The following is a 26454-nucleotide window of genomic DNA, read 5'->3' as shown; positions in this document are numbered from 1 at the left end:
TGCATGGCATTCTTGCAGAATGCTTTACTTCCTTAGCTCATTAAGCCTCTCACCAACTCCGTGAGATAAATTGTGTTATCGTCCTCGTGTACAGATGAGACAATGGAGTCAACAAGTTTAAATTGCTTATCCAAAGTAATGTAAGTCAAATGTGGAAAGCATAGTATAAACCCAGACAGTTTGATTCTTGCAGTCAGACTTTTAAACATGAAAAAGAACTGGACATTTAAAAATAATGATTTGACCTCTTTGATTTCATTCATTCATTCACCCATTAAAATATTTATTGAGTGTGTATCATGTGCAGGTGCTGTACTACATGTGATGATAAACTGGTAGGGAGGACAGAACTCTCCTCTGATATCTTCTTAACCAACAGAGTGGTAGATAAGTGTACACAGAGAGTGTTAAGAGAATGTAATGAACTTCTATCTGACCTGGTCTTGGCAGTTCAAGAAAGGCTTCTTAGAGATGGTGACATGACACCTATGGTGTTTGTTACTCAGGTGAGAGAGATCAAAGAAAGTTGGAGCTGGGTGATTAGCTATGAATGGCACATTAGAGAGGAATGGAACTGGAGAGAGGAGAATGTGTGCACAGGGAAAGATTTTGATTGATTTAGTAAAGATCTAGGGCTTCATTCATAGTTCACAGGCTGAGAGATGGGTTGCGGTGGACAACAGAGCCTGTACTGAATGGGAAGCTACACATACCCACGCACACACGTTGCATTATGCTTCCTGGAAATGAGCCGATTGCTGTATCTTCATCCACACTCCCTAATGTCGTCTTGAAGCAGTAGCTGCTGTATTTATTTATGCCCCCCAGGTCATATGTAGACCAGAAATTTAATGATACTTTTGAGCCAATTTGAATTCAAGTCATCTTTTATCTTCCACTGTAGACCTGTTCATTCATTCATTCATTCATTCACTCATTCATTCCTCTGTCCATTCATTTAGTTAACAAAGAATGGTACTATTATTTTGAACTAGCACAAACATATCTAGGAGTTTTTATCTTGTTATTTCTATTTTTCTCATTTTTTGCTATAGTGTGGCAATTAAGAGGTTAGACTTTTGAGGGGCACCTGGATGGCTCAGTCAGTTAAGCATCCAACTTGGGTTCAGGTCATGATCTCACAATTAGTGAGTTTGAGCCCCACGTCGGGCTGTGTGCTGACAGCTCAGAACCTTCTTCAGATTCTGTGTCTCCCTCTCTCTTTGTCCCTTTTCCACTCACACTCTGTCTCTCTGTCTCTCAAAAATAAATAAACATTAAAAATTAAAAAAAAAAGAGGTTGGACTTTTGAGTCCAAATGTCTGGATTCAAATCCTGGCTCTTCCGTAAAAAGCTGTAGTAGCTTGGAGAAGGTAATGTTAACCTCTCTGTACCTTAGTTTCTTCAAGTTAACAATAGGGATAGTAATATCCATCACACGTTATTACAAAGTTTCAAATGAACAATTGATGTCAAGTCTAAGAACAGAGTTCAAACAAGCGTATATACATATTTATATCTGATATATAAGCATAGGTGTAAAACCAAAACATCCACCAAATTAACATACTGTTTAAATTCAGATGTTGTTTGCTTAAGAGCTAAGCATTCAGCAATCAAGGATCCTTTGCTTCTTCAGCTATAACTAGGGATAATACCAAGGTGGATTTTGAAAAGAAGATGTCCGGACTCAAACAGCTGTCACATTGGAAGAGCTGCATGGTCACTGGGGCCCTAGTGGGTTGCTCACCCAATCCCGCCATGAACAGAAACTTGCAGTGCTCGTTCTCGGGTGAGGCAAGGGTTGGGGCGTGCTGGTCTGTGTTTCTGTCCACATCTGTGCGTCACTGCTTACCTGACATTACATATGCCACTCCTTGTGTTCGGGTTTTATGTACGTGACCTTGCGTATTCTACTGGTGCTTTAAAATACATTCTAAAGTTCTGTCTTCCTAAAAAATAAATGAAAGATGATAGATAATGTGAGTTGACCTGCATCCCCTTTTCTTTATATTTTTTTCCTTTTTATATGAGGATTCGAAGGGGAGATACCTTGCTTAACTGGAAATGCTGTGTTTTCCCATTTGCAAACTCTTCAAAACCAAGAACCATGCCTTTTGATTTTCCCTACATTGCGTAGTCTAATACCTTAGTATATTCTACATCAATATTTATTGACAAAATGTATATATTGCCCTGAAAGAGGAAAACTAAGTTTTATTACATGAGTGAAACCTATTTCCTTTAGCTGTGTTCTTTTTGTTCTCATTTCCGTTTCTATTTTTCTTGCCTACATCTGCAAATATTTATAGATTTTTGATTATTGATAAGGTGCTAGGTTGAGCTAGTGGTATAAAAATAAGCATGTATAGATCTGTTAGTATTATGCATAGCTTTATCTATAATGTCTCAATACCATAGTTTCAAAAGTAACATAAGAAACAGTTCCAGCCACATGCATCTCCCAACAGTTCAGCAGCAGAGCTGCCTAGTCAAGGTAGTTTGTCATCGCCACAGTGACACCTCCCTTCTCGATCACGTCTCTGTCCTGGGAACCCTGAAGTTTCATGTTCCTCCTTGATGTCTCACCCCCAGGTGAGGGCTCACCCCCACCGAAGTGACTCAGACCTCGGAGTAACCCACTTCTCCCTGCTTATACTTTTTAAAAATTTTTTAATGTCAATTTATTTGAGAGAAAGAGGAGACAGAGCACGAGTGGGAGAGGGGCAGAGAGAGAGAGGGAGACACAGAATCTGAAGCAGGCTCCAGGCTCTGTGCTGACAGCTCAGAGCCTGACACGGGGCTCGAACCCAGGGACTGTGAGATCACGACCTGAGCTGAAGTTGGATGCCCAACCGACTGAGCCACCCAGGCGCCCCTACATTTACTGTTTTTAAGTTGTATGAATAATGGCTGTTTCTCACTGAAAACTGAGACAAAACAAAGAGGGAGAATAAGAAAAAAAAACTGTCACCAATGTTCTAGACACATCACTGTTCCCTTTTTGACATGTTTTCGTGTCAGTTCAGTTTCTATGTTTTAATATTGGGGAGTTCGTACTGTGTAATGGAGTCCTTTTTTATTTTGTGTCAAATTTTATTGAACTTGCAGCTTATTTTATTTGAAAAAATCAACTGAAATTTCATCTTCAGCATTGCTCAGCAATTCATCATGGGCCATGTTCCTCTTGATTTTAATTTACATATACTTAAGGTGACGTTGTCAGTTGTCTTACTCTGCCTTCGTAAGAAATAGCTAATTAACTGCCCAGTGCAAAAAGCTACAGGCTGATTCCTCGATCCCCAGATGCTGTCCAGTGTCATCTTTCAGTTTCATTCCATGGTGAAATGCTCTGGATACTCATCATGTTCCACTTCCATCTGTTTTTCCCACCAATATTAAAAATTCCTTTTTAAAAAAATTTTTTGAGGTTTATATATGGTAGTGTTGCTATCTGGAAAAGTAGGTGTTTACATCATTGTTTTTCTTCTTCTCAATATACCTAATTTCCAATCCAAGTATTTTCAGATGAAATTTAAAGGGCATTTTTGTTGTTGTTTCATATTTACATAAAATTTTCATATCATTCTCCTAGATTTTTTTTTGTGGTGAAAAACACCATTACTTCTACACAGAATATAAAATATACCATGCTAACGAACCATTTTAAGTGTACAGTACAGTAGTGTTAACTATATGCACATTGTTGTGCAGCTGAGATCATTTAAAATTTTTGTTCAACATTTATTTATTTTTGATAGACAGATCATGAGCGGGGGAGGGGCAGAGAAACAGGGAGACACAGAATCCCAAGCAGGGTCTAGGCTCTGACTGAGCTCTCCTCACAGAGTCCAGGGCAGGGCTGGAACCCATGAACAGTGAGATGGTGACTTGAGCCGAAGTCAGGCACTTAACCGACTGAGCCACCCAGGCGGTAGCCAGTGTAGATAAAGTAATTTGAGGAAGTCAGAATTTTGTTTAATGTTTTATTTATTTCTGAGAGAGAGAGAGAGAGTGAGCGCGAGCTAGCAGGGGAGGGTCAGAGAGAGGGAGACAATGAATCTGAAGCAGGCTCCAGGCTGAGGAACTTGGAAATTCAAGCATTTTGTCTCTACAGTTTTATCTCTTTCCTCATTGTCAAGGCCCCTAGTGAGTGCAGATTCTGCAGATTCACATGGCTCGCCCTGCAGATTTTGCAAACTGCCTTGGATCTCATGTGTTTAGTACAGAAATTCTGCCACGTGCAAACCCAGAAACCTGGAACTCCACCATATTGAACTGACTGAACAGCTGTCCACCCCTCTCCTCAGCTGAAGTGCTGATCAGGACGGTGATGCCAGTGTCACACGATGCTCATGTGGATGCTTTTCCCCACAGACTGTAGGAGCAGAGAACAGTTCAGAGCATTCACAGAAGCATCTCGAAAGAAACGCTCTGCTCAATACAGCTATCCTGACGAGAAAGATAAGGACTTCCGTGATCTAAATCATGGGTATGTATGGAAATACTTAGTTTCTTGAAGTAATTTACTATAGATTTACTTCACATATACAGTTTGAGGGGTTTTATAGGAACCACAGTTGACTCATTTACATGTAGGATAAATCACAAGAAGATGAACAAATAAATACATTTTGTAATTAATATGGGTCCCTTTTCACTCTGAGCATCATATCCAGGGCCTGCGTGGCAATACATATTTCTCAACAAAGTACGGAAAATTACACCGTGAATGTTATTGTGATTCCTTAAATCACATTATGGATATTTCTGTTTTTTAAAATTCTTTTTGAAAATAGGAAACTCAGCATATTGTTTGTAAGACAGTAATAATATTTATCAAGATAGCAAATATCCAAGTATTGCAAGGAAGGTTTAATTTTTGACCAAGAGAGGATATTTTTGAATTCTTCAGAAATCGGGAAATGTCCATCTTATTACTTTGAAACTGGTCAGGACTTCTCGTGTGGCACTTATATACCAGCTTCATACATAGTGGCTTCTGTACAAAGCTTCTCTTCATGTTGTCCTAGAAGCTTCTCCACACAGACACAGGATAAATCCAGGAGCTCCTTTTCGTTGAATGAATATCAATAGATGCTTGTGTAATTAAATTACCACCACCACCAAACAAACAAAACCCGTGTAATTCACAGCCCCCTGGGAGAGGTGCTATTGAAGGCACATCCTTACCACAAACCAGGAACTTGGTGTTTCACAGCAGCCTCCTAAGTATTCTAATTCAGTCAAGTTCAAAGGACATCATTGAAGTTCCTGTCCTCAATTACAAGTGGAAATTTGCGAAGTAAGATTTACTTACTGTCTAGAATTTGCTGTCTAGGAGAGGAGGTCATGTCATCTGATAAGAAAGATGGATTCTGGCACATGTTCATGCCTTGTTTCCACTACTTTGTAGCTACAAGTTATGTAAAATTTCAGAATCTCAGCTTCTTCGGCTATAAAATGGGCTGATAATACCTACTTTATAAGATTGTTATGTTGGGAATATATGTATGTAAAGCACCAAATGGTAATGCGGGAAGTAGCATTTTATAGGCATTCCACAAAAGCCAGGTTAGCAAATGCTGCTCAATGCTCACTATATGCCAAACATTCTTTTAAACACTATGCAAATAGTAACTCATGGAGCAAAAGTGCTAATGCAAGTAGTGATATGAAATCGAATTAGGGTGCCGTGTAGTTCAGAACAAGGTTGCAGTTCATCCTACTGGGCCTTTAGCCTACACAGAAAAAGGACTAAGACTTTGATGAAGGTTTAGTGCTTACTAGGGTGAAAGAAGAGTGAGCCAAGTCATGGGAGCAAAGAAAAGTGAGGTGTGTTTGGAGAGTGGTAGGGCTGGACTGTGTGATTGAGCAGGTGAGTTCAGTACTTAGGGATGAAGAGCATTCTGGAAGAACATTCTATGAAAGGAGATTGAGGCAGAGAGAGAGAGAGGCCTTTAATTCTGGACTAAGGAAATGAAATCTATTCCATGTGTTCCCCCTTCCTGCAAGCTGACCAGGCACCGGAGCCCCAGTCAGAACCATCTATAAATAATTTAAGGGGCAGAAGACAGTCACTTGGCCCTTATTTAAGTTAGCATTTCATTTGGTTTGTAACTCACTCTACTACCTGACATGTTTCACCAGAGAAAAATTGGAAATAGATATAGGTCCACATATTTGCAGGCACTTTTTCTTTCCTCATAAGATGTGAATGGGGATCTATCTGGCTCTGATAGTCACATCCACAAGTATGTAGTGTGGACAGAACACTTGCGGCCTGCTTCTGCCCTGCCCTGCGGCCACATCCATGTCCTTCCGAAAAGATTCATTTCACTTGTTTGGAGGTAATGACTAAATGTATGTTATTATCTGAACTCTTAAGATGATGGTGACCGGGGCACCTGGGTGGCTCAGTCAGTTGGGTGTCCGACTTCGACTCAGGTCATGATCTCACAGTTTGTGGGTTCAAGCCTTGCGTCGAGCTCTGTGCTGACAGCCAGCTCAGAGCCTGAAGCCTGTTTCAGATTCTGTGTCTCCCTCTCTCTTTGACCCTCCCTTGCTCACGCTGTCTCTCTCAGAAATAAATAAAACATTAAAAAAGTAAAAAGATGGTGACCTTGTTCCACTCACATACAGCCTTTGTCACTTGGTTACAGATTGGGTGACTTCAGTTTTAGCCTCCTGCCATCTTCACCAATTTTACTCACACACTTTGCAATTGGCAGTTATCGTTGATATGGTGATAAAAAGATAATAGCATCTTCGTCGTGCCTTGTAGCTGCATGTTCTTCAGTAATGCTTTGTAGATAGATGGTTCTGTGGTACTTGAGCACAAGACTTACATACAACGGAGGTGGGGAGGCCATTCCATGGGAAACCTGGAGGACTTTACTAACTGGCTCTCAGAACCCCCTCAATCACCGTGCACAGAGCGCTCAGGCCATGACTTCACTTTTACTTTTCTCTGCTCATTTATCTTTCTTGCATTTACACACTTGGTCACAGATTGAGCCTCTTTTCAACACACTGTACATGAATTCACATCACTTCCACTTGACAAATATTATAATTTTTTCGTAATAAACTTGATGCTGAATTTCATGTTTTGAATAAGAATTTAAAATATACTGGGGTGCCCAGGTAGCTTAGTCATTAAAGCATCGGACTCATGATTTCGTCTCAGGTCATGAGATGGAGCCCTGTGCCTGGCTCAGCACATGGATTGAGATTCTCTCTCTCCCTCTCTCTCTGCCCCTCCCCCACTTGCTAGCACTCACTCTCTTTCTCAAAATACATAAATATTTTTTAAAAAGGAATTTAAAATATAACAATATCCCTATGTCCATTTTTTTCTTTCATCCACCACCGCCCACCAATAATCTCCCCAGTTAGCGTCCTTGTCTGTTTTCTCTCCTTCCACGTTGCCTAAAACAAATATAATCAGGCCTAAAATGTCTGTGTAGTGGTTAAGAAAGGTTAAATTTCATTTTTAAAAAATATGATTTGCATCTCGCTGTGCAATCTAATAGCTCTTTATTATGGACATGTTAACAACTTTCTAAGCTACAGTATTCTCATATGAAAAACAAGGCTGCTTAAAGTATCTCTTAGCACTGCTGGGTGCTTCCAGTGAGGTGTGGCCTCCAGGGCAGAGCAATCAGAACTGCAGGGTCCCTGAAAGGGATAAAGAACTGGAGTCTGCTTTATTTAGCATCCGTGACTTATCCCCACCCTCTACTCCAGGCAGAAGTCATTACCTTCTTATTTGTCTTCCTCATACAAATGTTGTATTTCCTGCTTGCTCACGACTGGTATTTTCTGAGAGAATGTGAGCAGCCAACTTACTGGAAAGCACCCTCACATCTATTTAGCATAATATCTGTCACAGAACTCACACCCAACACATACTTGTTCCACTATAAACACCATCCGATTGTATAAAATCTGGTCTGGCCAATATCAGCCACTCCTCATGTTCCTACTGTCAGCGCATTAAATCTTGGTGATTACACCTTTATACAATCATCCAGACTTCTTTGTGGTTAAATGCCCCCTGGTTAGACCCTGATGACTTACAGGAGAGAGCACTATGAAGACAAAAATGCCAAATAATTTTAATTAAAATTCTCCATTGTTATTAATATCACCCATAGCAACACTTGTGCACTTGAATTGAATGGAGCACAGCACCATAGTAAAAGCCGGTGTTTGGCCACTATTGATTCATGGTGCCTCTAATTCATTGTCCTAATAGACATAGAGGTGATCTAGTGACTGAGGGTAGCTGCAAGTGGTAATTTCTGTTCTTTTCCAATGCTACCTTCTTCTAAATTCTCTCTCTCTGATAAAAACTCTATAACACGTCTTTGGTTTAGAAATTGTTTTACAAGCTCATAGGATGTACCGTTTCTGGCAAGCCATTTTCTTACTCAACAATAGAAGACATACACCAAGCAGAACAAAGCAGGACCATTTTGAAAGTTACAACGGCTTCTATATAAGGAACAAGTTTTAACAAAATTTGGCAAAAAAGAAAGAAAACTTGAGACATGAATAGCATGTCAACTCAATCAAATTTATTTAAAAATATTTTTAACAATATACCGTCATCATAGATGGATGGAACTTTCTTTTCAATTCTCCAAACTCATTATTTACCTCTGTCTTTTGAGAACTTCAGTTAAGCTCCAGGAATCATATTTTAAATTCAGCCCAAGAATTTTTATTTCCTTTTATCATCGACAATACAAAGCTATTTTTGCATCTGGTTTAAGATTAGATTTTTGTCAGACTACCGTTCTTATCTTAATTTAGTTATTGCCAAGAATTTATAATGGAGCAAGGAACTTTCCCACCGAGGTGCTATATAATATACAATATTTAATTTGTCACTGCTCTTTCACTATGAAATGAAATGAACAATTTTTAGCAAAGGCATAATTTGAGATCTAAATAATATGTCAAATAGATAGGTAATACTTCATGGTATTCCCTTTATTCCTAGGAAATACTTCCTTATCATTTTAAGTAAACTGCATGAGGCAGATATGACACTCTGGATCATCTTCTTTTATGACATTTAATTTTAGTTTCTAATTCCAGTCACATCTCTTCCTTTTTATGGTCACATGGAGCAGCAGTAACTGCCATGTACATTCCAATGCCAGAGCAATACTTGTTGATTTTTTTTTATCATGCAACTTTTTCAGCATTTTATTTGCTTCTCATATACACAGGCCACAAGATCACTTGTATGCAGATGAAGATGGTAGAAATGTGACACTTCTGGCAAAAGCAAAGTTTGCACAAGATTTCAGCAATTTTGCCGCTGAAATTCAAAACACCATCAAGGCTCTCAGAGAACAGGTATGTTCCTGCCCCCAAGAAATATGCCCTTATTGTATAGGTTGGAATGAATAGATTTTTAAAAATCTGACCAATAACTCTGTAAATATATAGCACAGTACTAGAATAATAAAAGGGGGGTTACATATGTGGAGAGCTTCCTGGTAATCATTGAATTCAGGGATGGAGGACTTGGGTAAAACCATATCCTTTCTGCTAAATGCCAATGTTTCCAATATACAAGGGTTCCCGTGACGGGGGCTCTCTGTGTCTGGGGTCCTGCTCAGCATCTCTGAATAATTGTGTTCAATGCTCTCTTCATCTCTGTGGATGTAGATAATTCGTAACAGGCATAACACATACTTTTCCTATAATTTCTTTTTTGAAATGGAGTCAATAAGCCTCTTAGGGATTACTGCTTTCTCTGGATTTCCTTTTCTGAAAAAGTTACTGTTAAAAATGAAATTTCCACACTCCTTATTGCTTATTTTCTCGGTTGTTCTGGCTCGTGGTTTTTTTAATTGTTCCTAAAACTTGGGAAAGAATCAATGAGAGATTTGGGATTTGGCTTGTATTAGAAATGGCAATGAGGGGTGCCTGGGTGTCTCAGTTGGTTAAGCATCCGACCTCGGCTCAGGTCATGATCTCACGGTTCGTGGGTTTGAGCCCCACGTTGGGCTCTGTGCTGACAGCTCAGAGCCTGGAGCCTGCTTCAGATTCTGTGTCTCCCTCTGTCTCTGACCCTCTCCTGCTCATGCTCTCTCTCTCTCTCTCTCAGAAAGAAATAAAAAACATTTTAAAATATTTTTAAAAAAAAGAAATGGCAATGAGATGGTTTTGTTCAGACATGGAGTCTGGTCTCTCTCAAGTCATGGTGCCATGCTGGCTATTTCTTCTACTACAGTGTTACTGGGTAGTGTATGCTTTTCCTTCGTCCTTTCAGAGGCTTTGAAGCAGAAAGCTCTGTGGGGGTGTGAGAAGAAAATGGTGTCTGCTGTCAGGAAGTTCTGACTTTACAAGTCGTCTGACTTGGGCCATTTGTTTAACCATTCAGAGCAAGCGTCTGTTGTCTGGACGTTCAGGAATGTAATGAGAATCAAATGAGATTCTGTCGCAGGGGCAGTTTGTGAACAGTAACCCTCTTAATGTATGACTGTTGCTTTTGAACACAAACATATCTTGTATCGAAACGGGAGATTACCTGCTTGCCATGTGTGCCACCTGAGAGCTGGAGGCAGCCATGGTCCCCATTAGTGCGTTACCCAGAGTGCTCTTCCTTGTGACTTGAACGTCCACTTGTCCAATCACTTGTCCAATCTGAGTCTGAACATAAATCTGAAAGATGTGAAGCATTGTTTCTAGAAGGTTATTCTTAAAGGTTAAGTTTATTCTATCTTGGAATGGTTGAGGTGACCTAGGACTCTGGGACATCACTGAGCTCATGTGTCATAGAAGAGATAAATTACAATGGCAGGAGAGAGTCCTTAGTGCTGGGCTGCAGAAGGTGGGTCCTGCTCATTTTAAACCTTAATCTATTTATGTAGGAAATTCTTTTTTCATTAGCATATTTTATGGGATTTGCAGACACAGGCAGATCCATAAGCAACATTTCAGTCTAGTTTTATCTACACTTTGATGGTGATAATTACACCTTTGATATGTTTTACAACGATTCAAAGCTTCCCAGGTACCGCGAGACTGCAGTAGCTGGTCCTGCTGGGTGTCCAGTAACCTTCAGGTGTCGGAAGGAGCACAGTGTCTCTAAATATATAAAGAGAAAGTGTTTTTCCCTGTTAACTTGCTCTATCTCTCCCATTCCATTAGTAAATTTCTTAATAGCTAGGACTGTTTCACTGCAGAATTCTCCATACCTGACACATAGTACAGTAAAACCTTGGTTTGTGAGCATAATTCATTCTGCAGACATGTTTGTAATCCAAAGCACTGCATATCAAGGCAAATTTCCCCATAAGAAATAATGTAAACTTAGATGATCCATTCCAGAATCCAAAAGTATTCATATAAAAATGATTACAATACTGTAATATAGCACAAAATAATAAAGAAAATACAAAATATAAAGAAAAATAAACAAATTAACCTGCACTTACCTTTGAAAACCTTCATGGCTGGTGTGAGGGAGACCAGAGAGAGGAAGGTTATTGTGTAGGACGACTTTCACTGTCACTAACAGGCCTTTGTATATGCTTGCACGGATATTGACTACAGTACAGTATTAATCAACTCCTGTAATATTTAATGTAATTGGCCATAAGGCAGCAGAGGAAAGGGTCTATATCTATAGGCAGCCTGACCTAGAATGAAGCAGAACATTCCTAAGTTTACTCTTTTATGGGAAAGCAAAGGACTGTCCACAGGTGCTTTGACGTTACAAAAAATACACTAGTGCCAGTGGTGGGCACCTTCCAGCGTTCTGAAAAATCACTGATTTCTGCCAAACACCATGGCCTGAGATTGAACATCCGAGCATGGGAGATGATCACCCACAATCCCGCAGTGAGAGAGAGAGAGAGAGAGAAGGGCCATTGATTCAGTTGTGATCATGTGATATTTGGCATCACGTACTACTTATATTGCAAGACATCACTCTTTATCAAGGTAAACTTTATTAGAAATATATGCTTATCTTATGGAACACTTGCAGAACAAGTTACTTGCTTGAACGAGGTCTCCCTGAGCTGTGGCCAGGCCACACCGATGAGAACAGTTTGCAGCAGTGCACAGAGCTGTGTGCACACTGAATGACACCTACCCAAATCTTCGCAGATAAAAATGGAATAAATATACAAATATGACATAATACCAGCAATGGGAAATATTGACTCAAGCCAGAAATCAGTGCAGATCATGTAAAGGACATTGGACAAAGAGAAGAGTAGAGAATGGAACACAGATAAATTGCACATAGTTCCTGGGCGGCTTTCAGGAGCGTCTACAGCTATATCTATGACCAGAGCAGCAGGCACTCATGGGGGGGACGGGATGATGGGGACAGAAGTTCTGAGGGCAATCCATAGTTTCAGATATGAGAAGCCCTCAGGATTTGTGAAATTAACATTTGCTATTAATTTGTCATTTCCTATACAAAGACCTGAGTTTTGATGTTGAAATAGTGAAAGTGTGCCCCTTAGCTAAAGACAGACGTTTCTGATGATGCAGCGTGTGCAACTTTGTGGCTTTTCTACTGCTCATCACCTTGGATGCAATACATTCTGTAAATAAATAAAAGCAAAACCCAACCCTTTAATTTATGAAAAATGAGCATACAGATAAAGTCATGTGTATTTTTCTTGGTGAAATCAAAGACAATGAAGAAGTAGATTAAACAGGATATAGAAACTGTAGTCCATAGTGGTCCTCATCACATAGGAGATTATTGTTGTTCTTGAGACCCATCCGTTGTCTATGACAAGATTCGAACCTTTAGTTATTAGCCAAGGGTTTCTACCTTTACTTTCTAACCTAGGTACATTATGTCTGTGAGGCTGTGAGATAGTGTCGGTCCAGACATTTTCCATTGTTTATCATTTACATTTATTATGTGACTTTGGACTATCTAGAAAAGATATCCATTGATGTTGATCCCTTAACCATGATAGACTCAAAGTAATAAAAGTGGTCTGCAAATTCCATGGTATTCTAGCTATTTTGTAATCAGTGGATTATAATAGATTATATTTGCCCTTTAAATATGATTCTGATCGTTGTAGAGATAATTAGAGCTAAAACTACACTCAGAACATTTAATTATTTTTGTTTGTGTTAGTGCCTAATTTACTTGGTTCTGGAGGGTGTCTGTTGGGGGGCAGGATGTGGTATATAATAAACAGATGATACATAAAAACTTATACCTTAATTAAAGTTAAACACTTAGCAAAGTTTTCAAACTGATGTCACAGTAAGTACTTTATAAAGAATAGTTGAAACTTGGGGATAAAGTCTCAGATCCCTAGTATCATTTTGAGTGAATATACACTATAATAAGACATATATTCAGACTCAGACAATCAGATTTTTAAAAGAAAATCTAGGCCATTCAAATCAGCTCTTGAACCATTTATTTCAAGGTCTATTCAAGTTAAATAAGACTCACAAGGTTGCATTTAATTTAATACTTAAAATTAATAAGATAAGCATGTACTATACTTTGTTATAAATGTCAAGATCATAATAAAATTGAACTATAGTCTTCATATGGTATATGCTTTTCCCACAACCCTTTAGTATAATGTATATATTTTCTCCTTCTCTAGGACCCTATCATAAAGGTATTTATAATTTTATGGTTGAGGTTTATGGTATTTATACTAACTATGCCATTATGACATTATTAGCCAGAGCTAGAATTTACTTAAAGCATTATAGGCTAGGAATTTATCTTGCAAGTGTGTCATTTGCTTAAGAAAACAAAATGTCCTGTATATTTTGATACAATTTCTAGGGCCACAATGTGATAAAAAATGGAGTCTACCTATTTTCTTATATGGACCTAAATTTTCAGAGTTATATAATCATGACAGGCAATTTATATTTCTATCACTTTTCAGAAATTATGTCAGACATGATCAGATCTTAGACCTTATGACACAACTCAAAAAGCGCCTAACTTTGAGTACTGATGAAGAATAGTACAGTGGAGATACACAGATATCACTGAGACATTTGCATGTACTCACTTAAAATCATTTGGAATACCACATCAATTTTATGACATTGTAGAGAGAACTTTATTTTCTGATATTTTCTGATATTTTATTATTCCTTATTATGAATTTTTCAATAGAAAGATGAAACTCTGAAATTAAAGTTAAAACATAAGCTTATTTTATTACCCAAGGGGATCTATTGAATAAGTCTGGTCTCAGCGAAAATAACAGAAACTCCTCTAGTTATTCCAAGTAAGATGGATTTTCATACAAGAAGTCAGAGGTTTTCACAACTGTTGGAAGAGTGGGAGTACCAAAGATTATAGAAACAGGTGCTGGAAGGTATTTGGTCCACCAGGAGCTCACCTGGAAGGCACAGTGAATCTCAGCAAATTTGCAGAAGCCTTGAGGTCAGCCTATGTACCTTAACAACAGTGCTTGAGAATAATACTGCTCTCCTTCCCAATCTTACGTGAGTGCATCTCATTGGTAGACTAACCCAGAGCCATACAGGGAAAGAAATTAGGGTATAGTGGTCTACATTTCTCCTCTGAGATCTGTGGAAAATGTGCAGTTGATAAGTTAATGATAGATAACCCATGACCCACATTTAGACGAGATCATATATTTCACTATAACTTGGTGATTGGTTGGGTGGTGGGAAGGATGGAATGCAAAGCTAGAATGATACCTTGTAGTCATAAAGACTAAATTCTTGGTCAGAATTCAAATTAGTTAAACAGTCAAACAGATATCAAAAGAGATATAGAGAGCAGTAGATTGACCATTATAATTTATTAATCCAAAGTACATCTTTTCATGAGTTCAAAGGGGGCAAAAGTAATAATAATTAAGCCTGGGGGAGAAAAGCATAAATGATAACTGTTCCAGAAAACCCAGATCCATCACTTTATTGAACAAGTATATGAGGATAAGTGAAAGAAAGGAATCAAACAGACTCTAGAGGCATCTTTCCAATTAAGGGACAGGTAATGTTACAAAAGTAACATTAACTAACTGTAACAAACCCTAGAAAGTGAAACAAAGCTAAAGGAAGTTGTGACTTATATAAAGAACAGAAAGATGTCAACAATGGCTCGACACTACGTAATCAAGAATAAGAAAAACGACATGAGGTGAGTCTGATGTTAAAAGTACTTCTGGTAAGATCTCCGATGAAAGTAAGGAACATGTTATTGGTATACAATACCAAGGTATACAAGCCTTGTATACCAGGAATAAATCACACTTGATTATGGTATATAATTGTTATATATTGTTAGATTAAATCTGTTGTTTTGTTGCAAATATATCCATCTACATGCATGAGAGATACTGGTTATTAGCTTTCTGTTCTCATATTCTTAATCTGGCTTTGGCTTTAAGTATTCTATTTGTTTCTATGCTCTGGAAGAGGTTGTGGAGTTTTGCTTTTATTTCTTCTTTCAGTGTAAAGCACCAGTGAATTCATCTGAGCCTGGTGCTTTCTTTTTTTGAAGGTTTTAAAATTATTGATTTGATTCTTTAATAGATACAGGCTGTTCAGGATATCTGTTTCTTGTGTGAGTTCTGATAATTTGTGTCTTTAAAGGAACTGATCCATTCCATCTATTGCTTGAAATGTACAACTGAAAATCCTAAACATCACATATAAACAAACAGAGGAAGACTCAGAATGGTGGAGAAAAGGAAGTTTACTGGTTGGTGGCCATGGGCCCCAGGGAACAACATAATCCTTCTTGGTTTTTAGTATGTTTGTTTTTTCCTTACAAAACCCAGTTTGGAGCTGAATAGTCTCGCAGCTTTGAAATGACAATAGGTAGAAGGGGGAAAAAAGGCCCAATGGAACCTTACTCGCTAGGCAAAAGACCGGGAAAGAGGCAGCCTGGTGTTAGAGAAAACTTTCAGGCAATAGCTATCTTACCCCAGTGGAACAAAATAGAACCATGGTGCCATTGCTACCATGGCTACCGGTGAGGAGCCCACACTTCCACCTACTCCAGGCTGTATTGCAGCATCCTAACTCCCCCAATGAGACTGCTGTCACAGAAGGCCAAGTAGGAAATAGGGATTTTCATCCCTTTTAGGTGACTACCATCAAAAGCAGTGGAGACTCTGTGGGGACTTCCACTCTTACCCAGCAGTATTGAAACACCCGTCTCCTTCCCCACTGGGATGTTGTCAGAGGAGGCCTATTGGAGACTTAGGACACTCACTACTTCCCACTGGTGATGAGATCACCCTTTCCTTTCCCCACCTTGTGGTGTTAGTGGAGGCTGTGTAAGGAACAGTAAAAAATGTACCTACCTTTCCCAGCTAGTGAAGTATAAGTGGAGACCCAACAGGGAGCCAAGACTTTCAGCTCCATCTAGCATTAATGAAAAGTACTCCCTTGGGCGTCTGCAGAGGCCATGTGGGGAACACAGACTCCTACTCCCACACAGCGTGTGCCCTCCTTCTCCTACCAGGGCAGTTTCAGAGGAGAACACCTACATCAGAAGGTTTAAATCACATCCAGAGTCTCCTACCATCACACTCAAAACATCCGTATTTCAGTAGAAAATTATGCATCATGCTAAGAACCAGGAGGATCTCAAATGGAATGAAGAAAAAAAAAAAAAAGTGAAATCCAACACTAAAGTGACAAAGATATTATAGTTATGTGACAGGGATTTTAAAGCAGCCATCAGGAATTCAAGGGATAGAACACAGGGAAGTTAAAAATAGAGAGAACAAGTGGTAAACAAAGAATAACTTGATATATTGAAACTCTAACATAGCAATACTTACAGTGAATGTAAATATTCTAAATATCTCATTGAAAGACAGGTATTAACAAACTTTAAAAATCATAACCTAACTACACCTTTTACAAGAAACTAACTTCAAAGGTAACAATATAGGAAGGATGAACATAAAATGGTGGAAAATATATATTATATATATTATGCAAACATTAATCAAAATAAAGCAGGAGTAGCTAAGTTAATTTTGGATAGAATAGATCTCAGAGGAAAAAGATTACCGAGGACAGAAAGATTTGTTCTATAATGATAAAAGAACCAACCACAAAGAACACAAGTCTTAAGTACCCATTCACTAGTTAAGAGAACTACAAAATATTTGAAATATATGAGGCAAAGAGTAATAAAACTGAAAAGAGAAATATACAAATCTGTTTAGTTCAAAACGTTAACATTTCTTTCTCAATGATACAGAGAACATCTAAGAAGAAAAGCCAGAAAGATTTAGAAGAATGCAAAAATGTCTTCAAACAATAGGATCTAACTGACATTTACAAAGCATACTCACTCTAACAGAACAGAACACTCCTCTTTTCAAGTGCCCATCTCCAGGACCAACATAGACCTTATTCTGGATTATAATAGAAACATTAATAAATTTTAAAGAATTAAGGTCATAGAGAGCTTGCCTTCTGAACACAACACAATAAAACTAGAAATAAGAGAAAAACAACCGGACAATGACCAAATATTTGGAAAGGAAGCAACATATTTTCTTAAATACACCATGAGTCAAAGAGAAGAGGAAATAAAAAAAATACAATGGAGTGAATGAAAATGAAGCATAAATTAACATAAAGTAGCACAGAGAGGGAAATTTATAGCCCCAAATACATTCAGTAGAAAAGAGGAAATGTCTCTCAAATCAAAATAAGTTTTTACCTCAAAAACTATAAAAAGTAACAACTCAATAAACTCAGTACAAAAAGAAAGAAGGAAAAATCTTCACCCCTAAATTTGACTACTTAGATCAAGTGGACTAATTCCCTGAAAAACACAAATTACCAGAATTCACCCAATATGAAATCGTTAATTTGAATAGCTTTATAACCACCAAAGAAACTGAACTATTCATTTAAAAAATCTCCTTCCCAAATCCTTATATGCAGATGGCTTCACTGGTGATGTGTACCTAATGTTTAAAGAAAAATTAACAGTAATTTTCCAGTAATAGCAGAGGGAGGAAACTTTTTATTTTTTGAATATAGTATTAATCTGATACCAAATTAGACAAAAATAGTACAAAGAAAGAAAACTGCAGACCAATATCCCTCATTAATATGGATGCAACAACTTTCAACAAAATATTAGCAAATAAAACACAGCAATACATGAAAAGAATTATACAGCATAATTAAGTGGAGTTTATTTGAGGAATTCAAGACTGGTTTAATGCTCCAAAATCAATAATGTAGTAGGCTAAATCGTGAAAGATTGAATGCTTTCCTCCTACTATTGCCAGAAGGAAGGATGCCTGTCATCACCGTTCTTATTATTCACAGTACTGGGAGTCCTTGCCAACATAATAAGGCAAGAAAAGGAAACGGTCTACAGATTGGAAAGAAAGAAAGAAAACTATTTTCAGATGATATGGTTACCTCTTAGAAACTTGGAAGAAATCTACCAAACTATTCCTAGAGTTAATCAATAAGTTCACCAAGGTCACAGGATAGAATATACACAAGATAACTGTACAAAAATGAATTTTTTGCTAGTATACTAGCAATAAGCACATGGAAAAATAGGGAAAGGAAAGTTATGGTCCAGCATGTTCTTTGACTTCACACCAAACATCCTCTTATTCTCAAAACTTTATAATTAAGTCCAGAACAAACTTTCATCATGCACTGTATCTCTTATATTTATAGTACACAGACAGTTCTCAGACTGTTTCCCTCAGATAGTTTCTTTGTCACTTGAAAATACTTTATCGCCTTAAGTGCCAGGAATTTGCAGTAGATGTGTTGCTGTTATTTGTTTATTTTGCTTTGCTATACTTCTTTCCTTGAGGACAGAAATTGCCACCTAAATGTCTTTCTCATATCTTATAATTGCCTCTCCTCTTTTTTATTTTTGGAACTTATTCAAATTTACTAATGTTTTCATGGTCTCAGCAATTTTAGAAATAAAAGTATTGTGTTTGTTTGTTTTTTGTCTTAGTCTTCTAGGACATAATCACTCACACTTTTATGATTTTCATTCCTCACACCCATAAGCCTGCTCAGGCAATGACTAATTCAGTCCACAGCTAGTCTTTGTAAAACCCTATCATTCCTTCCTCCCTCATAATTTTTAGTTTCTCCTACAATCGTCTCCATTCTCACTGCTCACGTAAAGCCATAGATTTAGTCTTCTGGTTAATCAGTGTTTAGCTGGCATATACTGGATACTTAATAATCCTATTGGGTAATGAATAAATTAATGAACAATGGATGTCACTTCCCAAGTGTAGGCATGATGGTAATAAATTACCCCCAAAGACCATCCTGCTGTCCTGCTTCAACCCAAATGTGGTCAGATATTTAACACAACCAAATTTATTTATTTATTTATTTTTACATCAAGAGTTTTTTGTTTTCTTCATGAATTTCAAGTTCACAAGTATTCTTGGCTCTTTAAAATGTAGCCCTAACCCATTTTAAAATCTAATTTCCAAATAACCTTTTTCACATGTTTTATGTTTTTCCCCCAAACTTAAAAACTCACTGTTCACCCTCCCCTCTTATCAACTTCATTTACCCATTTTCACTCTACCTGAAGTGTACTGTCCCCTCACCCACATGTTCATGTACATAAATACTCCCATGGCCAAGTGCCATCTTTATTCAGGGCTTAGCACAAGTACCATTTAAATTGTAAACTCTTCCCTGATTACTCCCTTTTCTACTCCATTTTTCTAGAAATAGTTGTTTTTCCTTGAAATGCCATACCATTGTGTATATGTTCTTATAACGCACAACATCTGGGCTTGTATCAGACTTATTTTTGCACAAATTCACTCTCCTCTTCTACATTGCAGACTCCTTAAGAATAGAAACCCAGGAATATTTATCATTGTAGTCTCCCCTAGGACTAGCTGACAAATAGGTGCTCAATAAACATTTAAAAACCAATTATTGCTTTTACGTCTTCAAGACATCTAATCTGGTCTATTGTTCGTCTCCAAATTTTTCTTGGGCACAGTAATTTCTGTCACATATAAAGAATTATGGTCAAGTATTTGAAATTATTGTATCATTTCCAACCAAATAACAGAGTTCAGAGAATCTGAAAGAAACATTCACTAGAGGATAAAAACATAGTGATTCTTAGACATACACTAGAAAGTTCTTTTGGGAATATGGGATCTAGTGCTAACGATGACATATTAGTTTGCTAGCACTACCATCACAAATACTACAGGCTAGGTGGCTTTACAACAGAAATTTATTTCTCATAGTTCTGGAGGCTGGGAATCCCGAATTAATGTGCTGACAAGGTTGACTTCTCTTGAGGTCTCTCTCCTTGGTTTGTATCTTCACACAGACTTGCAACTGTGTGTCTGGACCCTAATGTCTGCTTCTCATGAGGACACCAGTCACTGGATTAGGCCACATCTCTATGACCACATTTTAAGTTAATTACTTTTAAAAAAGTTTTTAAGTTCATTTATTTATTTTTAGAGAGAGAGAGCTTGAGCTGGGGAGGGGCAGAGAGAGAGAGAGGGAGAGAATCCCAAGCAGGCTCCACACCATCAGCACAGAGCCCGATGTGGGACTCAGACCCATGAACCTTGAGATCATGACCTGAGCCAAACCCAAGAGTTGAACACTTAATCAACTGAGTCACCCAAGCACCCCATTAAATTAATTACTTCTTTAAGCACTTTGTCTCCACATACAGTCCCATTCTGAGGTATCGGGGGTTAGACATCCTTTCTAAAATTCCTCTAAATTAAGCATCTTAAATTTCTCGGTGGATCATTACTCTTTCGTAATGTATTTTCTAGAATATATCTTGGCGAGTGTCATCATCATTTAGCGCCTTATGAAAGCTGGCACTTTGCAGTCTTGCATGTCTCTCCCTTCCCTCCCCCTCTTCCCACCAGGCGGCCCCACCTGCTCAGTGGCTTTTCCCACTGTCACCTCTCCCCTTCCCAGCTGAGCCCGTGTGGACCTCCTCCACTCTCACTGGTCTGCCTTCATATTGCCATTACAGTGATCACTGCAATTTCCCCCCCGCTGACTAGACACTGTCATATTGAAATTAATTCATCAGACTGTTAAGATCCTAATTGTTTTGCTGCCTTGACTCCCTCAACACTCCCCCTGGGCGTTTTACCTTCCACAGCGATTTATACCCCTGAGATTCCGACCTGTTTGTGGTCCCCGTGCTTTGATCAGACTTCCTCCCTGTTGTCTCAAATGCCTTTTCCCTGCTTGTTCTGGATCATTTTGTCGTATATAGCTCGAACGCTTTTCCCCATGTGAGTCCTCCCTTGTTCCCTGAGGCAGAACCGAGAGAGGGTTGCTTTCTGCTCTTCCTCTGCTTTTGATATACCCTCATCATCTAACTGGCTTAGCACTGTGATTTATTGATCTGTCATTCTACCAAATCTTACGTTCCTTGAGACCCTGGATTTGTTTCTTTATCTTTGAAATCCAATAAACATTTGCTCAAAGAATGCTGTTTAGGATAATCTAAGTACAAAAAATAAACAAACTATTGATTTGTTGAATTAATATGAATGACTACTGAGAAGATATTTTTCATATATATCATTTTACTCATTTAATTCTAAGTCTATTCCTTTATAACTTACCTGTTTCAGATATTAGATCCATCTTCAGTATTTTGCCACATGTGGGGAATTTTTAGCTTAGACACTGGATTTCTCAGATTCGTTAAGTTTTGGGTAAAAAAAAATGTTAAGAAAAATTACGTTGGCTTTGAAGTTTCTTTTGCCCCCTAGGTGTGTGCTTACACAATAGAGCATTTCATCAAGCTGTGTTAGGTATCTGCCTTGTTGCCACTGTTTCAATTCCCACTTGCCTTTCCTTCACCTCCTCTGTCAGATAAACAAGCTGGAGGCACGCCTCAGGCAGGAGGGATGCACCGATGATAAAGGGATTCGGAGGAAAGACAATGAGCACTGGATGAAAGAAGATTGCATTAGCTGTAAGTGTAAGGTATGCACTGCCTGCAGTTTCTCCATCTTCCTCCTCCTGGTTCACTCCGGCTAGTCTGCCACTTGAGACAGACCTGAAATATCCAAAAGAGAGAAAAAGGTCTTTTTTGTGAATAGATTTTAGGCATATTTTCAAGGTCAAGATTTTGATGTGAGATCTTGAGTTTTCTGGTTATCGATGTAAATATGGCCACTACCTCAGGAGCACTTGTGAAATACCACACGGACTTTTCACGTTTTCACTATTAATTGAGAGAGCTGATGCTCGCAATTTTGAGTGGACTTTGCCCAAGGTCACACAAGTAAACAGACACAGAAATGTGGCTTGAATTTGTCTCCTGATTCCCTAGTCAGGCTCACTATGGTGTTGCCTGAAAGCACTTGGGAAATACGAAAAAGTGTAGCATGGTATCCACCAAAACAGAAAAGCTCAGTCTTTGTTTTGTGAACAAAGCAATCCCAATTGCTCCTGCCTCTCCCTGCAATGAAAACCTATGAGCTTCCTCATGCACATTATACTCCATGCCCCACGGTCTGGGAGGCAAACTTTTATAGGCCAGAACTTCCACTCTCTTTTTTTGTGCTGCAAATTTAGAAATAAAGCATTAGTAAGAAGTACATGTTAAAATTAGCTCATATCATGGGTAATTTTTATCATATTGAGATAGCCGATCAGAGTAAGTATCCTAAGAAACTTTTAAAAAGGTGAAACCACTGTAAGATACATGGAAATAATCACTGAATATTGCCTTTCAGAGTGGCCAGGTCACCTGCATGGTGGAGACTTGTCCCCTGGCTGCATGCCCCAGAATTGAATTGGTGAAAGGAACCTGTTGTCCAATTTGCAGAGATCCGGCAATGCCAGCTGATTCCCCAGAGAAACGCTAACTAGTGTCATCGCTCTTGAGCCCTGAGCAGGGAACTTCTCAGGGAAAGGCAGTCAGGCACATAGGACTTCAGCACATTTCACCTAGAATCACACTCCGGCACAGAAATCACTGACAAATTAGTTCATTTAACTCTTCAACCTACTGAAGATCTTGTATCTTTTCATCTTCTAATATACGTTGAAGTAATGCAAAAATTCAAGTCTATAAAGTACATAGGAATTATTTTATTGTAAGAAATGTTTCTTATTCAAAGCTACCAGTTTTCTTTACCATACATGGAAAAAAAGAATATCATGTGGTAATTTTTATTTTAGATCTGAGTATTGCGGAAAAGCTCTCATTTCAAAATTCACAGAGATTTTATGATTTCCTGGAATTTTGAGAGAATGGGATTTGCACTCAGAGAAAACATTGGGAAAGATTTGTGATAGCTTTGGCACAACGTGCAATGCTACTTTCCTCATTCCACTTTCTCTCACATTTAGAATCTAGATAATGGCCAGATTTTGCTGGAAAGACACTTCACCTTGAATATCACTAGGCTCTAACTTGGAGAATATTAAGGGGAAGGCAGAGAAAGTATCATTATTTGGGGGACCCTGCTATTTTTTACATTTGGCTGAGAAATACAAACCCTATGAAGGGAAGGAGCCTTCAAAGGAGCATTGCGCAATACCTGCCTTTCCCTTACATGTCATTCTCGTCATGTGTGAGATGTCGAAATTGAAATTTTCCAAGTCTGAGCAATTCAGGAACAATTAAAATCTGAATTTACTATCAGAAAAATTGAAAACATCTTTGACTTTAACAAAAGGTGGTGCTTATGAGCTTTCTTCTAATTTTGGCACTATGTATAGCATCTCAAATACAACCCAATATAGAAAATAAAAATAAATAAATACAGCCCAATAGACAACAGGTTTAGGTATACTCAGGATTGGATATTTAGTAAATTAGGTGAGTTTCTCGTGATAAATGTTTTTAAAATACATGTGCCCATATGTAGGGTTTGGTTGCAGTTGTTGGTAGATTTCCTTAAAAAAGTCTTTATTCTAGAACTTTTGAGAAGAGATTTTGTGTAGTGTCCTGCACAGGGGGGCTCTGAGGGTGAAAACTCTAGTGATTTCCAATTACAAAATAGACATTTAACAACAGGCATAATCTCCCAATATGTAGAAGCCCTCTGTAGAGTGCAGGGCTCATTTTAGTCAAAACAGTCTCATGGTTTTAGTATTACGAGTGAAGAAAGATGTTTTTGGAGTTTGATGATACACGGCATTATTTTTAAAATGTGCTAGCGATCCCCTCCCAAGATCCAAAATAACTTTTACAAAAGAGTTTACAAGCAAAACTCAATATGTCCTAAAGGTTTGATGTTGGATGCTTTTTTAAATCCAAAACAATTTCTAATTACGTCTTGAAAGGCAAAACTTAGCAAGTCCCAAAGCTTGACATTTGGTGGCCTTTCAAAACCCAACAAAGTGGAATGAAGCTAAACCTCATGGAAGTATAATTTGTTCCTCCCAAACCAGAGCAAACAGATCGCAAAGAACAATAACACACCTAAGACTTGAGGCTTCTCATCATATCCACCTGCCATTTTATCATTTTATTTAAGTTGAAGCAAGACCTACATGATATCTCATGTTATTTTTGTATACCCTGACACATGTTAACTTGGATGCCACCTGATCAATATGTTTGGCTCATTAAACATAAGCATATATCAAAACAGCAGCATTAAATTATCATTTAAAATTAACATGGGAATTTTAAAACTTGTCTGTCAGTCGACCATTGGAAAATTCAGTCACCTTTACAGATATGGTTATAATATAATCATACAGATTACTATTTTGCTTTATTCATTTTACTGTATTTTATTTCTTTGACTATGTTTTTTCAAATGTCTCATTTTTAAAAGTAACATTGCACACAATAAAAATTCCAACTATTTCCCAAGGGTATATCAACCTTTGTATTCCGTTTCTGCAGTCCAATGCGAATTTTATTTTCAGTTTTGTATGTGTGTGTGCGTGTATCTTTGTGTGTGTGTGTATTCTTCTGTATGTTTTCTATGCAACACAAGTGTGATGTTTCTTCCTTAGTGATTGTGTCTATTCTGAGGGACCATAAAACACTGAAAATCCAAAGTCTTGGTTAACAGAATTTGTTATGTTATATTCTGCTGGAATGAAATCTGCTGGAGGTGAAATTTAATGTTTCTTATGTGTGATGCTATTCTCATCTGGGACAAAGGAGGCATCCATAGGGAGGTGTACGCAAAGAAGATGAAAGCATTCTTGGGCTCAGTCTTTTCCTGATGTTCTCCGCTAAAGAAAAGCAGTTTTTTAGCCAGGTTGTCTGCTTGTGTGAAAAGGTAGGAAAATATCTCCTCTCTTTCAGGGGCTCTTTAATGTCTACTCTCTCTCTCTTCTATACATAGATGGCCACACTGCACGTGGAGCTACGCGCCATCTTTTTGAGGGGTGTAGACAGGTTTTGAGACTGGCAATTAAAAATAGAGCGTTTACCTGACAAACAGTCTTTATGTAACACTCGTGTAAGGCAAATAACAGTGTTTAAGAATGAGTCTTTATGTTGACTGGTCTGTTATCTAGATCTGCATGTTAGGGAGGCAGAGGTAGGAAAATTGTTGGGGATTTGGGTAAGGAGGTCTTTGTTTTTGTTTTTGTTTTTTAATTTATTTGTGAAATGATGGTAATATAGACTTCCTGAACTGTAATTGAACTGTAATTCCTTCGGATATTCTTGTCCAATGTCATGTATAATGCATTTTTATTTGCAAAGAAAATGCAATTTATTAGTAAATTAAATCAAGTTCATGGCTAGCTCACATAGAAATCTTCCATTTTAGCAAAGATGCACTTTTTGAAGAGCCATATTTGGTTCAGTGTCCTCAACACTTATTGGCATGATAGAGTGTGTAAAAAGCAACCTAAAACCAATTTGTTCTTCGTGAATATACAAACTGAGGAGTGGTGTACGAAACATAAGTAGTGCTAACATTTCTATCATAAATATAACTATATGTGGTGTTGTTAGCCCTTGTATTAGATAATATACAGACTTTTGCTTCAAGCATCAGAAATGAATCAGTTTAAATTTGCATCTCAAACATTAACTAGAGGTATAGGATATATTATATTAACCCAAATTATGAAACTCAATTTGTATGCTAACTATATTTCATAAAACAAGTGAAGAGAATTTCTTTAAACTTAATTATAAGCAGAAATATATATATATCTGTTATATATATATTTGGCATATATAATATGTATTATTATATACATATCAATATTATGACATCTATTTATATTATATATTATATAATAATAAAAGTTAAAATAGTATCATCTTTTTTTATATCTTGCAACTAAATATTGGTGTACATTTGGAATCTGTGTGTATGGGAAAAATCTAATATGAAAAAATTTTAATTGTATTTTTATCTTTGGAAAGGGTATATACTCTCTATATTTATTCGTCATTTGTCTATCTACCCATCATCCATGTTTTGGTCAATGGACTCTGGACAGTATTCTTAATTC

At 37.8% G+C, this 26454-nt stretch overlaps 1 protein-coding gene across 1 annotated transcript in view; it reads left to right on the top strand.

The window, feature by feature from the left end:
• Positions 1–24837, top strand: part of PXDNL (peroxidasin like) — a 430252-nt gene extending 405415 nt beyond the window's left edge. Inside the window, exons 21-24 of the mRNA XM_077757094.1 lie at positions 4378–4492; positions 9243–9372; positions 21877–21990; positions 22746–24837. Coding sequence (XP_077613220.1) covers positions 4378–4492; positions 9243–9372; positions 21877–21990; positions 22746–22877 — 491 coding nt within the window. The 3' untranslated portion in view covers positions 22878–24837. The remainder of the gene's footprint in view (positions 1–4377; positions 4493–9242; positions 9373–21876; positions 21991–22745) is intronic.
• The last annotated feature ends 1617 nt before the right edge of the window (positions 24838–26454 follow it).

Source organism: Crocuta crocuta, unplaced genomic scaffold (assembly GCF_008692635.1).
Source record: "Crocuta crocuta isolate KB4526 unplaced genomic scaffold, BGI_CrCroc_1.0 scaffold465, whole genome shotgun sequence".
In the NCBI taxonomy this organism is placed as follows: domain Eukaryota; kingdom Metazoa; phylum Chordata; class Mammalia; order Carnivora; family Hyaenidae; genus Crocuta; species Crocuta crocuta.
This window is presented reverse-complemented; position numbering and strand designations above follow the sequence as displayed.